Source organism: Pelobates fuscus, chromosome 1 (assembly GCF_036172605.1).
Source record: "Pelobates fuscus isolate aPelFus1 chromosome 1, aPelFus1.pri, whole genome shotgun sequence".
Classification (NCBI taxonomy): Eukaryota; Metazoa; Chordata; class Amphibia; order Anura; family Pelobatidae; genus Pelobates; species Pelobates fuscus.
Window position 1 is genome coordinate 472,280,613 of NC_086317.1, and position 15,963 is coordinate 472,296,575.

At 39.6% G+C, this 15,963-nt stretch overlaps 1 protein-coding gene across 2 annotated transcripts in view; it reads right to left on the bottom strand.

Moving 5' to 3' along the window:
- Positions 1-8,159: 8,159 nt before the first annotated feature.
- The window catches only part of LOC134572705 (histone-lysine N-methyltransferase PRDM9-like), a 34,794-nt gene continuing 26,990 nt past the window's right edge, over positions 8,160-15,963 (bottom strand). For both annotated transcript variants that reach the window (XM_063431821.1, XM_063431829.1), the window contains 5 exons: positions 12,589-12,658; positions 10,446-10,543; positions 10,205-10,285; positions 9,600-9,669; positions 8,160-9,108 (listed from right to left, as the gene is read on the bottom strand). In XM_063431821.1, the coding sequence (XP_063287891.1) occupies positions 8,300-9,108; positions 9,600-9,669; positions 10,205-10,285; positions 10,446-10,543; positions 12,589-12,658 (1,128 nt within the window). In that variant the 3' untranslated portion in view covers positions 8,160-8,299. The remainder of the gene's footprint in view (positions 9,109-9,599; positions 9,670-10,204; positions 10,286-10,445; positions 10,544-12,588; positions 12,659-15,963) is intronic.

The window sequence follows — 15,963 nt, forward strand, 5'->3', positions numbered from 1 at the left end:
GGTTAATGTCTCTTTACGTTACAGGATTAATGTCTATTTACATTACAGGGTTAATGTCTCTTTACATTACAGGGTTAATGTTTCTTTACATTACAGGGTTAATGTCTCTTTACATTACAGGGTTAATGTTTCTTTACATTACAGGGTTAATGTCTCTTTACATTACAGGGTTAATGTTTCTTTACATTACAGGGTTAATGTCTCTTTACATTACAGGGTTAATGTCTCTTTACGTTACAGGGTTAATGTCTCTTTACATCACAGGGTTAATGTCTCTTTACATTACCGGGTTAATGTTTCTTTACATTACAGGGTTAATGTCTCTTTACGTTACAGGGTTAATGTTTCTTTACGTTACAGGGTTAATGTTTCTTTACGTTACAGGGTTAATGTCTCTTTACGTTACAGGGTTAATGTCTATTTACATTACAGGGTTAATGTCTCTTTACATTACAGGGTTAATGTTTCTTTACATTACAGGGTTAATGTCTCTTTACATTACAGGGTTAATGTTTCTTTACATTACAGGGTTAATGTCTCTTTACATTACAGGGTTAATGTTTCTTTACATTACAGGGTTAATGTCTCTTTACATTACAGGGTTAATGTCTCTTTACATTACAGGGTTAATGTTTCTTTACATTACAGGGTTAATGTCTCTTTACATTACAGGGTTAATGTCTCTTTACATTACAGGGTTAATGTCTCTTTACATTACAGGGTTAATGTCTCTTTACATTACAGGGTTAATGTCTCTTTACATTACAGGGTTAATGTTTCTTTACATTACAGGGTTAATGTCTCTTTACATTACAGGGTTAATGTTTCTTTACATTACAGGGTTAATGTCTCTTTACATTACAGGGTTAATGTCTATTTACATTACAGGGTTAATGTCTCTTTACATTACAGGGTTAATGTTTCTTTACATTACAGGGTTAATGTCTATTTACATTACAGGGTTAATGTTTCTTTACATTACAGGGTTAATGTCTATTTACATTACAGGGTTAATGTCTCTTTACATTACAGGGTTAATGTCTCTTTACATTACAGGGTTAATGTTTCTTTACATTACAGGGTTAATGTCTCTTTACATTACAGGGTTAATGTTTCTTTACATTACAGGGTTAATGTCTCTTTACATTACAGGGTTAATGTCTATTTACATTACAGGGTTAATGTCTCTTTACATTACAGGGTTAATGTCTATTTACATTACAGGGTTAATGTCTCTTTACATCACAGGGTTAATGTCTCTTTACATTACAGGGTTAATGTTTCTTTACATTACAGGGTTAATGTCTCTTTACATTACAGGGTTAATGTCTCTTTACATTACAGGGTCAATGTTTCTTTACATTACAGGGTTAATGTCTCTTTACATTACAGGGTTAATGTTTCTTTACATTACAGGGTTAATGTCTCTTTACATTACAGGGTTAATGTCTCTTTACGTTACAGGGTTAATGTCTCTTTACATTAAAGGGTTAATGTTTCTTTACATTACAGGGTTAATGTCTCTTTACATTACAGGGTTAATGTCTATTTACATTACAGGGTTAATGTCTCTTTACATTACAGGGTTAATGTTTCTTTACATTACAGGGTTAATGTTTCTTTACGTTACAGGGTTAATGTCTCTTTACATTACAGGGTTAATGTTTCTTTACATTACAGGGTTAATGTCTCTTTACATTACAGGGTTAATGTCTATTTACATTACAGGGTTAGTGTCTCTTTACATTACAGGGTTAATGTCTCTTTACATTACAGGGTTAATGTTTCTTTACATTACAGGGTTAATGTCTCTTTACATTACAGGGTTAATGTCTCTTTACATTACAGGGTTAATGTCTCTTTACATTACAGGGTTAATGTCTCTTTACATTACAGGGTTAATGTCTCTTTACATTACAGGGTTAATGTTTCTTTACATTACAGGGTTAATGTCTCTTTACATTACAGGGTTAATGTCTATTTACGTTACAGGGTTAATGTCTCTTTACGTTACAGGGTTAATGTCTCTTTACGTTACAGGGTTAATGTTTCTTTACATTACAGGGTTAATGTCTCTTTACGTTACAGGGTTAATGTCTCTTTACATTACAGGGTTAATGTCTCTTTACATTACAGGGTTAATGTCTCTTTACATTACAGGGTTAATGTCTATTTACATTACAGGGTTAATGTCTCTTTACGTTACAAGGTTAATGTCTCTTTACGTTACAGGGTTAATGTTTCTTTACATTACAGGGTTAATGTTTCTTTACATTACAGGGTTAATGTCTCTTTACATTACAGGGTTAATGTCTCTTTACGTTACAGGGTTAATGTTTCTTTATGTTACAGGGTTAATGTTTCTTTACATTACAGGGTTAATGTCTCTTTACGTTACAGGGTTAATGTCTCTTTACGTTACAGGGTTAATGTCTCTTTACATTACAGGGTTAATGTCTCTTTACATTACAGGGTTAATGTCTCTTTACATTACAGGGTTAATGTCTCTTTACATTACAGGGTTAATGTTTCTTTACATTACAGGGTTAATGTTTCTTTACATTACAGGGTTAATGTCTCTTTACATTACAGGATTAATGTTTCTTTACATTACAGGGTTAATGTCTCTTTATATTACAGGGTTAATGTTTCTTTACATTACAGGGTTAATGTCTCTTTACATTATAGGGTTAATGTTTCTTTACATTACAGGGTTAATGTTTCTTTACATTACAGGGTTAATGTCTCTTTACATTACGGGGTTAATGTCTCTTTACATTACAGGGTTAATGTCTCTTTACATTACAGGGTTAATGTTTCTTTACATTACAGGGTTAATGTCTCTTTACATTACAGGGTTAATGTTTCTTTACATTACAGGGTTAATGTTTCTTTACATTACAGGGTTAATGTCTCTTTACATTACAGGATTAATGTTTCTTTACATTACAGGGTTAATGTCTCTTTACATTACAGGGTTAATGTTTCTTTACATTACAGGGTTAATGTCTCTTTACATTATAGGGTTAATGTCTCTTTACATTACAGGGTTAATGTTTCTTTACATTACAGGGTTAATGTTTCTTTACATTACAGGGTTAATGTCTCTTTACATTACAGGGTTAATGTCTCTTTACGTTACAGGGTTAATGTCTCTTTACATTACAGGGTTAATGTTTCTTTACATTACAGGGTTAATGTTTCTTTACATCACAGGGTTAATGTCTCTTTACATTACAGGGTTAATGTCTCTTTACATTACAGGGTTAATGTTTCTTTACATCACAGGGTTAATGTCTCTTTACATTACAGGGTTAATGTCTCTTTACATTACAGGGTTAATGTTTCTTTACATTACAGGGTTAATGTTTCTTTACATTACAGGGTTAATGTCTCTTTACGTTACAGGGTTAATGTCTCTTTACATTACAGGGTTAATGTTTCTTTTCATTACAGGGTTAATGTCTCTTTACATTACAGGGTTAATGTTTCTTTACATCACAGGGTTAATGTCTCTTTACATTACAGGGTTAATGTTTCTTTACATCACAGGGTTAATGTCTCTTTACATTACAGGGTTAATGTCTCTTTACATTACAGGGTTAATGTCTCTTTACATTACAGGGTTAATGTCTCTTTACATTACAGGGTTAAGACTGCCTCTAGAGGCGCCTCCTCAATTCACAGAGGTTAAAACCATTAAACGACGCTGGGTGTCCTCTCACTTTGCATGAGAACATTTAGAGTCTGAAAACCCCCCCATAGGATAACATTGATTCTATGCTTTCCTATGGGGAAGGCTTAATGTGTGCATGGCACTCACGTGCATGCGCATCAGTTCCTGCATAGATAGATAGGAGATAGATCCAGCGCCAAACGGCCAGCGGTGTTCAGCTCCAAATCTATGGAACTCAAAACGGACACTTATTTGCACGAGCACCGCTGAGTCGCCGACCTCCCTTCTCCTGCAATTCATACGAACGCCGTCCGTTCAGTACTTTCCCTATGTGAGCAGTGTTACCCCAGATAGCTATGCCATGGAGCCCATTCGTGTAACAAAAGACTATGTGAAAGACTTTGGCTCCATGGCGATTGAACTGTATGTATGTGATCTAAGCGCCATTCGGTAATAATGTGTGTAACGGACCGTTTCAGCAGACAAGTGGTTAAAATCCGTTTAGGCGATATGCCCCTTTCTGAGAGACAGGCACAGCTACTGCAGAACACCAAACTCCCGAACTGGATACAAAATAGCACTCCAAACTGGAACCTCACGAATAGCTGCTAGCAGACGAACAGGAAAAGCAGACATCAGCTTACACTCCTAGCAATCAATCTCCAACAGCATACAGTGAATCCCCCCCAAGAACGAGACAAGGCTCCGTGTTGAGGGTCAAGCAGTGGTCTGAGGTGCTGGCACACCCAGCCTGGTTTTTATTACGGTTGTGCACATACAGGACATACCCAGGGGGAGGCATAAAATAACCAATCAAGTAACAGTACAACCCACACATCCCCTCCCCTCAGATAAACAGTTAACATAATTATTACATACAGTAAAAATACAGTTTCCACACATACTCTGTATCTTTAAAACCATACATCATATTCACATAAAAATACATATCCACAATCAATCCATTCAGGGGAACAACATATTAAAAATTGGCATGAATCAGACCAGGGGTTCAAAAGTTAGTAAAAGTATCTTTTGGGCCCTGGCTGGCAGCATGGCAAAATCTGGCTCACACAGGTTTTACAGAGGCCTCTATCCTGGAGACAATGGGGGGAAGTAATCCAATTATCCAGGGATAGAGGCAGACTCCATTGAGCACATAGTTACACAAAGACAGTAAAACACTTTAAAATACATAAAGTTACTTTTTATACATAACACACAGACATGTAACATATCCCCAGATAGCTGGGATCTGAACGCACAAAACTACCGAATAGCGCTCAGATCCTATTCACACAGTTCAATTGCCATGGAGCTAAAGTCTTTCCCCTAGTCTTTCATTATATGAATAGGCTCCATGGCATAGCTATCTGGGGGTATCACCGCTCACACAGGGCAAGTACCGAATGGCCCCACTGTGTTTAAAGGGCCAGAATGAGTGACATGCACTCTGTTAGGGCCGAATACGTTTTTTAAAAGGGCCCAATCTCCCAGGGACCATAATCACATGGCAAGAGGCTGGCAAGCAGTCCTCTCCAGGCCCAAGTGGCGAAGGGCACTTCGTCACAATGTGCGCTCAGATCTAAGCTATCTGGGGATATGTTGAATGTATATGTTTTATGTAGTAATTGTAACACTGTGTAATTTTATGTATTTTTACTAACATGTGGCTAATGGAGTTTTGCCTCTGTCCTTGGAGATAATAGAATTACTTCTCCAGGACAGAGAGGAGGGATTATAATGCATTGTGGGAGTATTTACATGTGTAAGCTTGTGATTAGTCAATGTCCACTATGTATCCCAGTTTTCCATCTGGTCCCCGAGGGGAGTGTCCACCAAGTGGAAGACCTGCAAAAAAGCCGGGCAGGTAGCCCCAGTAAATAAGATAACTGCTTGACCCTCCAAACGAAGTGTCTCTTTCTCGGGGGAATTGGATTGTATGCTGTTACAGTTCGACTGCCAGAAATTTAAACTGTTCGTATGTTTTTTCCTGTTCGGCTGTTTACAGCATTCGTATGGTTCCAGTTCGGGAGTTGGAGAATTTGTGTGTTTCCAGTTCGGGAGTTGGAGAGTTTGTGTGTTTCCAGTTCGGGAGTTGGAGAATTTGTGTTTCCTGTTCGGGAGATTGGTGATTGCAGTAGCTGCTCGTTTATCTGGAAGGGGAATATCGCCTCAACGGATTTTAACCCCTTGTGTGCTTAACGGTCCGTTACAGCTACTCTGGCCTGAAGTTTGAAATCCACATTGAAATCTCACCTTAGTAAATAACATTAACATTAACACAGTAATATAGAATTCAAGATGTGGAATTACCCATTGGCAACACAATATTCATGCATTCTACAAAACATTCCTGCTACTTTAATAGCTGCATTCTTTATATGGATTCTCATCTCCACTGTGAGACTTAAGCAATAATACAATTCCGGTTAATAACACCAGACAAAATCAATTTTATTTGCACAGATAAAACAATTCAGAATCGATCTGTTTGACAATTACCATGAATTGGATTTAGACAGACCGGCTCAAACACATTTTTGCATATGGCAGTGCGTGTAGAGACCTAACCTTGCTCTCTAAAGCTGTGTGCAAATTTTAAAGATGGTAAATGTGCTGTCTTTACCTTGTTTGCATTACCAAGCAAGTCTTATGAGAGGTGAGACCAATCAAAGTGCTCCATTTGACAATTCAAATAATAATAACTAGTATTTATATAGCGCCTTTCTCCCAGTGAGACTCAAAGCGCTTTTCAAATCAGCAGCTGAAAAGTAATAGATGGTATTATTACCCAATTGATGGCACTCATTTTATTGACTTTGGAAGGAGTTGACCCTACTGGGATTGATGGTACTTGTCTTTTTCTTCTTCTCAGGATTTGAACCTCTGACCTTGCATTTGTGAACAGGATTTGTAGTCAGGGAATTTACCAACTGAGCTCTCTCACCGGCTTTAATTATTTAAATTATTGATATATCTCTTATGAATAATGCCCTGATTTCCGGTCTAAATGGCCTTTTATGGAACCAGATTGTTTGCCCCATTCAGAATGGGTCTATTTGTACTTAAGTAAATACATTAGCTAACTTGTGTCTCCAGTCTGTGCATGAAAAACCACCACCTTAATTTCCAAAGCTGTGCTTGTCACAAAAGGCACATAACCTTTGATTGCAAACCAGGACATATGAAGACCTTCCTTCCATCTCTTTAAGGTTCTTCTTCTTCATCTAAATACCAAACTTTGTTTCTCTAGACACTTTATTCTCAAATAGGGGCTGCAACATAACACCCATTTCTCATTTGTCAAAATGCCTACTCCTTGTGTTCTTTACTCTTTATTACATGCAATCAAGGTACTCTGTGGACTGTATAACAGTATCTTCAGGTAGAAATGTGGTGCATGCTATGTTGAGCATTTTATCAATGTATGTATGGTTTTTTTTTTTATGAAGCTGCATACAAGGCCATGAGGCTTAGCTTTTGTAAGAAAGTAATAATATCTTCGATGACTGTCAGCACTCTGGTTTTCTGAAAGTCCCATAGCTGGGTCTGGTTATTTCTACAATTTTGGTGATTGCAGACAATGACTGACATAAACCGTCATATATCTTTGTAAGAGGATATACTGTGAGAGTCTTCAACTAGGAGGGAGTTTTATCCAGGAAACAGTGAGGAGAGCTGCTTTGTCAACATGCTTTGGACAAGAATAAAGATATCTCAAAGTGCCTGTCCCAGATCTCTTGGTGATTTGGGAAGGGTGGCAATGCTGTCAAACATTGAGTACATTGTGTACTCCAGTGAAGGGCAGATACAATTTCCAGCTGAATCACCCACCTAGGAGCAACTTCACAAACACAATACAAGTTGGAATTTTGCTCCAAAATCAATTTTCCCTTCTCAGTTGCAGAAAGAACAGGGGACTCTTGAGACAGTTACGGCGGTGTCATTGCATTTGCAAGGGCTGCTACATATCTGTTAGAGGTAGAACTTTAGACTGTGCTTCTATTTCTGAGCCTCTGAAAGTCATCATAGCCCAGAATTAGTGGTACGTACATGTCATTGTGCACTCCCCTCCGCCAACAATATAGTGTATGAATAGCTTGAATAGGATGCATTAATAACTGGATTTTAGCAGTGAATGGGAACAGAAATTCTGTTCATCAACATTGGCTGCCGAGCTCCAAACCCACAGTTATTCTTCATGATCACATTTTCTTGTAAACTACGGTTCATTAGCTCTACTCCCCTTCATCCTTTATTACTGCAAACACATTGCTAGTAAGTTAGTAGTCTTTACATTGCTCTTATTTACTATTAATGGACTTGGTTTGTTTATATTTTAGTATTTATTATTTTCCATCTTTCTATTTTATATTTTGTGATCTCAATCCATTTATGAAATTATTCACCTTGTGAGGAGGCCACACACACACACACACATTGTATTTTCTTTTATTGCAATAACACAGAAATAAAAGACAGAAACACTGGAGTTTTGTTCTTTAAATAAATATAAACCTTTTGACTATCATAACAAAAGTTCAATTTTATACAATAATAGAAACAAATCATCATAAAACACTTGAATGATCAGCAATCTGCGTAAATATTTTTCGGTGCTCATTTACGCCTTTGGTTTCTCTCTCTTGTGTGAATTGTTTCATGTCTAATAAGATTGGAGTTTCTGCTAAATCGTCGCTCACAATATGGACATTTGAATGTTTTCTCTCCTTTGTGAATTTGCTGGTGTCTAACAAGAACAGATCGAGTAGAGAAGCTTTTATTGCATTCAGAACAGCAGAATGGTTTCTCTCCAGTGTGAATTATTTTATGTCTATCAAGGGTTTGTTTCATTGTAAAACGTCTCCCACACTCAGAACACGCAAATGGTCTCTCTCCTGTGTGTTTCTTTTTATGTGTAACAAGGTGTGCACTCTGGGAAAAAGCACTTCCACATTCAGAACATACAAAAGGTTTCTCTCCTGTATGCATTCGCTTGTGTCTCACGAGATGTGTCACTTGGTGAAAACCTTTTCCGCAATCGGAACATATATAATTTAGAATGTGCTTCCGCGCTGTCTGGTGCGCACTTCGGTGAGCCTGTTGGTGAGCTCTGAAGGCCGATGTGTTAGTGAAGTTTATCCTGCATCTGTGTTTTTCTACATTAGGGTCTATTTTACCATATTTAATATGTGGAAAGGAAAAGTCTATGCCCCTGTGTTGTTCAGCAGTGTCTGTGAGATTAAATTCATCATGAAAGTCCATGTCAGTAGGAAGATTGTTGTCAGAATTTTTCTGCATTATTCTTGGTAAATTTAGAGTCCTAAAGCTTGTTCCAGGATGACTCCGGGTGACACCAGTATCATTTTTTACAGTAGAAGAAAACTTGTCATTGCATTTCAGCTTGGCTTCCCAACCTATAGCTAAACCTATATGAAAAAGGAATAGTATAAAATGAACTTTCTCTTTCCATGATTTGTTATGTAGAATTGTATTACAGTTAGAATTTATAATTTAACAATACATAGAATTATCCTTCCTTATTAAATGCCCTTTGACGTGTACATTTAGAACTTATAATTATATTATACAAACAGATCTAAAACACAGCCTCATCTCTCTACATCCTTAAAAAATATATACAGATTTTATTTGCCAGCCAAGTTTACTATATTTTCTTTTTTTAACCTACAGCGCTGGGTAGGAAACTAACATTTATTTTTCTCAGCGGCATAATATGCAATATTAAACTACAGCACAGAATATATGTGTCCAACAAACATTTGTTTAGATTGAAAACTTTTTTTTTTGAGAGGGGGTGGGGGAGGTCATACTTTTGTTTACACATAAAAAGATCAAACTGGAGAATGAGTGAGGTGCAAAGATAAAGAGATCAGATTCCCTTCTTGGTGGTCCTTACCTGGGCACATATCTGTAGGATTTGTTTCCTCTTTACATGGCGCTGTAAATAGAACATCTCCTCGCTCTGTCTGGGATACAAGATCAAGCAGTCATACAGGTCAAATGATGTTCTAGAATGTATAAATGTCAATATCTCTCTCTCTATGCTAGACGATAACAAAGAATATTAGCATTTTACTCGTAGCTGTATAGTAAATCGTGAAGCATAGGTTTTCCTAACCAGAGAAGACAGGTTCTTGATTATATCAGCCTGCGTTCCCAATCTGAGTTTGAGCACATACAGACACTGAATCTAGTACTGATTTAAACTACATTTCCCCTGTACGCTTGGAAAATCGTTCGTTCCACTTTTTTTTATCATTAGTGTTAAAGTGCGCTATAGATAATATCACAGCAGTTTCACTGTATATTAGGTTGTCATCCAAATGTTGAAGAGGCAAATGACAGCCACCACTATTTTGTATTATGGTTCCCACGGTGCTTAACAGAGACGTGGCTGGCAAAGCATTGCGAGGTCTGAATACCAAGACCAGCTATGTGAATTCAATGCTGCTAAACATTTCCAAGTAACATCTACTCCAAACAAAAAATACACTGTAATACCTCCACGGCCACTGATTGGTGCCCAACACTGAGATCCTGACGTGTGCAGTCTGATGTCGACACATCTGTAAAGGCCAGCACCTATAATATTATTAGATGTAGAAATTTTATTAAAGAAACACTCCAGGCACCATAACCCCTGCAGCATGCCTATAGTTGTTGTGGTGACAGGAGTATCCTGGATCCACCCCAGATTACTATCTGTAATTATAAAAACAATGAAAATATAAAAATTTTATACCTTAAAATCCTGTGTGATTCCATTTTCTTCCTTTGTCGAATCCTGTGGGTAATGAAGGCTGGGATCTCCCTCTGTATCAGAACTACTACTGGCTCCATCTGCAACAGACCAACACTTCGTAAGAACAGACACCACTGCCTGCACACTGTGTCACAGTCTGTGTCAATGTGTATGCAGAGGGTGTGTATATCACTGCCTTCTCACTGTGTGCAAGATATTAATATACAGTAAGTGTCTCAGTGGTTCTGAGTCACAGTGTGTGTCAGTGTGTTAGCAGAGGGTGTGTATATAACTGCCTTCTCACTGTGTGCAAGATATTAATATACAGTAAGTGTCTCAGTAGTTCTGTGTCACAGTGTGTGTCAGTGTGTTAGCAGAGGGTGTGTAGATCACTGCCTGCACACTGTGTAAGATATTAATATACAGTAAGTGTCTCAGTAGTTCTGTGTCACAGTGTGTGTCAGTGTGTTAGCAGAGGGTGTGTATATCACTGCCTGCACACTGTGTGTAAGATATTAATATACAGTAAGTGTCTCAGTAGTTCTGTGTCACAGTGTGTGTCAGTGTGTTAGCAGAGGGTGTGTATATCACCGCCTGCACACTGTGTGTAAGATATTAATATACAGTAAGTGTCTCAGTAGTTTTGTGTCACAGTGTGTGTGTCAGTGTGTTAGCAGAGGGTGTGTATATCACTGCCTGCACACTGTGTGTAAGATATTAATATACAGTAAGTGTCTCAGTAGTTCTGTGTCACAGTGTGTGTGTCAGTGTGTTAGCAGAGGGTGTGTATATCACTGCCTGCACACTGTGTGCAAGATATTAATATACAGTAAGTGTCTCAGTAGTTCTGTGTCACAGTGTGTGTCAGTGTGTTAGCAGAGGGTGTGTATATCACCGCCTGCACACTGTGCGTAAGATATTAATATACAGTAAGTGTCTCAGTGGTTCTGTGTCACAGTGTGTGTCAGTGTGTTAGCAGAGGGTGTGTATATCACTGCCTTCTCACTGTGTGTAAGATATTAATATACAGTAAGTGTCTCAGTAGTTCTGTGTCACAGTCTGTGTCAATGTGTATGCAGAGGGCGTGTATATCACTGCCTGCACACTGTGTGTAAGATATTAATATACAGTAAGTGTCTCAGTAATTCTGTATCACAGGGTGTGTCAGTGTGTTAGCAGTGGGTGTGTATATCACTGTCTGCACACTGTGTGTAAGATATTAATATACAGTAAGGGTCTCAGTAGTTCTGTGTCACAGTGTGTGTCAGTGTGTTAGCAGAGGGTGTGTATATCACTGCCTGCACACTGTGTGTAAGATATTAATATACAGTAAGTGTCTCAGTAGTTCTGTGTCACAGTGTGTGTGTCAATGTGTATGCAGAGGGTGTGTATATCATTGCCTTCTCACTGTGTGTAAGATATTAATATACAGTAAGTGTCTCAGTAGTTCTGTGTCACAGTCTGTGTCAATGTGTATGCAGAGGGCGTGTATATCACTGCCTGCACACTGTGTGTAAGATATTAATATACAGTAAGTGTCTCAGTAGTTGTGTGTCACAGTGTGTGTCAGTGTGTTAGTAGAGGGTGTGTATATCACTGCCTGCACACTGTGTGTAAGATATTAATATACAGCAAGGGTCTCAGTGGTTCTGTGTCACAGTGTGTGTCAGTGTGTTAGCAGAGGGTGTGTATATCACTGCCTGCACACTGTGTAAGATATTAATATACAGTAAGGGTCTCAGTAGTTGTGTCACCGTGTGTGTCAGCAGAGGGTGTGTATATCACTGCCTGCACACTGTGTGTAAGATATTAATAATCTTTAAAATTAATATCAGGAAGTATTACTTTACTGAGAGGGTAGTGGATGCATGGAATAGCCTTCCAGCTGAAGTGGTAGAGGTTAACACAGTAAATGAGTTTAAGCATGCGTGGGATAGGCATAAGATAAGATAAGGCCAGGGACTAATTAAAGTATTTAGAAAATTGGGCAGACTAGATGGGCCGAATGGTTCTTATCTGCCATCACATTCTATGTTTCTATATACAGTAAGTGTCTCAGTGTCTTGGCAGAGGGTGTGTATATCACTGCCTGCACACTATGTGTAAGACATTAATATACAGTAAGTGTCTCAGTGTGCCTCACCTGGGCTGATCTCTGTAGGATTTGGTTCCTCCTTACACTGCAAGTTAAAAAGTGCATCTCCTCGTAACATCTATGATACAGGATCAAACAGTAATAAGGACCACATGATTTACAAGAATGCAGTATTTATCAGTATCTAATGCAACAGACTACAAACTGTGTGATCTATTAACAACATTTCAAAATGTTGGAGGGTATTGGGCACTAGGACCATGCACAGAGTGCCTCAACAGTGCATCCTGCATGGTCTGCATGAGGGGGAAGTCTGTCAGTCATACCCAGCCCTAAATTTGCCGCCCAGCACAGGTCTTACAGCACTTTCAAAGCCCTTGTACATGCACTGGACTCTGGAACAGCTGTTCATAATACCAGAGCAATTAGGGATTCATAATTATCACTGGCAATGCAATAGTAGACTGGGAAAGATCACAAACTGAAATGAAAATTAAAAACGACACACAGTCTCATCTCCCCTACCATACCCATCTATTTATAATTGACATGGATCAAATAAGAAACTATTTAAATAAAATATCCTTTGTTGTGTGTCATCTTAGCCATAAGTCGTCATCATCAATCCCAAAGAGATCTATTAAAAATGTACCCGACATATTTAGGAGAGTTCAGCCATTTTCTGAATGTGATATAATCTTTCTAAAAAACGATTTCAACCTGCTTACCCACATTATTACATCACAGTAATGTCTGCAATTTATATTTTATTTATTATTAGACTGTCGCCTTGACGTAATCTGTCTAATCAATTCTGTCTATAAAACTCTGTGCTGTTTCTGTGACCACAGTTACGTTGTATTGAAATCCATCATGTGATCTTACCTGCCTTGCAGCTCCACAAAAATGGCAGAGAATATGTCAGTGAGACTGCAGGGGTATGGATCTATACAATAAAACTGCTTCATTCAGCACAACTTGTTTTGGTGCCTAAATTGTCCCTTTAACTATCCATTTATATAAAAGATATTAAAAGGGACACTATAGTCATGAGAACAACTACAGCTTATTGTATTTGTAAGTAGAATTATTCCCTTCAGGCTTTTTGCAGTAAACACTGTCTTTTCAGAGAAAATGCAGTGTTTACATTACAGCCTAGGGATACCTCCACAGCCCACTCTTTAGATGGCAACTAGAGGTGCTTCCTGTGGCAGTGCTGCACAGCGTGACTGCCATTCAGTGTCTCCACTGAACTTTCCTAATAGAGATGCATTGAATCAATGCATTTCTATGAGGAGATGCCGATTGGCCAGGGCTGTGTTTGACTTGTGCTGGCTCTGCCCTTGATCTGTCTCCTTGACAAGCTCAGTCAATCCATTACTTTCCTATGGGAAAGCATTGTGATTGGCTCAGAGAATCACTTCTGATGAAGTCAGCCAAGCAGGCAGATCAGGGGCAGAGCCAGCAGCTGTAGACTTGAATAAAAATAAGATTTTACCATATTTAGGGGGACGAACGGGTCTGGATTGTGGTTTTAACACTATAGGGTGAGGAATACATGTTTGTGTTCCTGACCCTATAGTGTTCCTTTAAATAAGTCTTCTCACTTCTCAGAGAACCATGTTAAAAATGAAGCAGAGACGGGGCGGAGCCTAACTGTCAATGGAGTAGGACGTGTGTTCCCTCAGCTCTCTCACCCCGGGCACGAAATCCGCATCCATCAGCCTCCACACAAGTGCTAAACAGGTGCCAAACTACCCACAACCAAAGATAACACTTACCCTCATGGGGGGAGCAAAAAAGAAAAAGGATTCGACACCATCCGTGGCCACGATGTTCCGGGCAAAGGAAGACAGGCAGCCATCTTGGGCCCAGAGCCAGGGAAACTCCGGTTCAGACTCTGAAGAGAGCGAACACGAGAGCACCCACTCGACACCCCTCACCAAAGAGGACCTGCGGCTAATGCTGAAAGAAACGTCGGCAGACATAAAAGCCTACACCACAGCAGCTCTTGAAAAACAAATTGCAGGCCTCAAAGGCGACATAGAGGCACTGGCCTCACGCACCGGCGCCACAGAAAGAGCGCTTAAAGAAACACAAACCCAGGTGCTAGATCACAGCAAAGACATAGGGATGCTGAAAGACAGAATCCTATTTCTAGAAGACGGAATGGAGGATCTAAATAACAGATCTCGCAGGCAAAATATACGCATCAGAGGCCTGGCGGAATCTGTCCTGCCGGAGGCAATACTCCCCACCATCACAGCAATATTCCAGTCCTTACTACCGGACACCCCAGGGCCAGACATCTACATCGAAAGAGCCCACAGGGCATTGAGGCCCCCATTCCCTAACTCAAACACACCTAGGGACATCATCGTCAAATTGCTACATTTCCCGATGAAGGAACAGCTTATGAAAGCAGCGAGAGATCACCCACCAACTTACCAGGGACAACAGCTCCAATTTTACCAGGACTTGGCCCCTTCAACACTAAGAAAACGCCGGGATCTTAAGCCCCTCACTACGGCCCTACTGGAAGCCGGCTGGCGATACACGTGGGGGCACCCCTTCCGAATCACGGTAAAAAAAGGGGATCAAACTTACTCCCTCCACCAAGTCTCCGACATGCGGGACTTCGCGACACATCTGGGATTACAACTACGATACCCGACGACAGACACCCGAATTACCGCAAACGAAAGCCGAAACCGACGAACTGATTCCCGCGTAAACATGGCGCGCACACAGTCAAAGAAGAACGCCTCATCGGCCTCGCAAGATCATCCACAAAAGGACACCTGAACAACAGCGCTTGGTGCGCATAGGACTCCTTCATTTTATTCTACCTGAGCCCAGGCACCCACGCCAAGGACCGGGCACAAGGACTCCATTAATAACTCCAAGATCGGTAGTATCACTGTTATAACATGCTGTTATACCCCAATATGGGGTTAAGGTTTAATGTTCACATATAGTTATGTTTATGCTCAGGCCCACTTCTGACACAACCGAGCCAGTAAGATTGCCACCACAGGGTATACTTAAGGCGGGGGGGTAACGGGGAGAAGATGGTACCACCCCGACTAAATGAGGGGTAACATGCTGGTACAATATTGCTATACACCAACCCTGGGATACTGTTCAACAAGGTTTATACTAAGAACTCCAACTGACACCAATGAATCAATACGGTTGCCACCACAGGGTATACTCAAGGCAATGGATGCCGGAGGGAGGCGGGCAACACCCAGACAACACACTAGATGGCTTACCAGTTAATATACAGCTATACCCCAATACCGGGCTAATATTTATCAATGCTCAGGTTAATAATTGCGACTGACGCAATCAAACCCATACAGTTGCCACTACCAGGTACACTTAAGGCAAGGGGTGCCGAAAAAGGGTGGACACCACCCC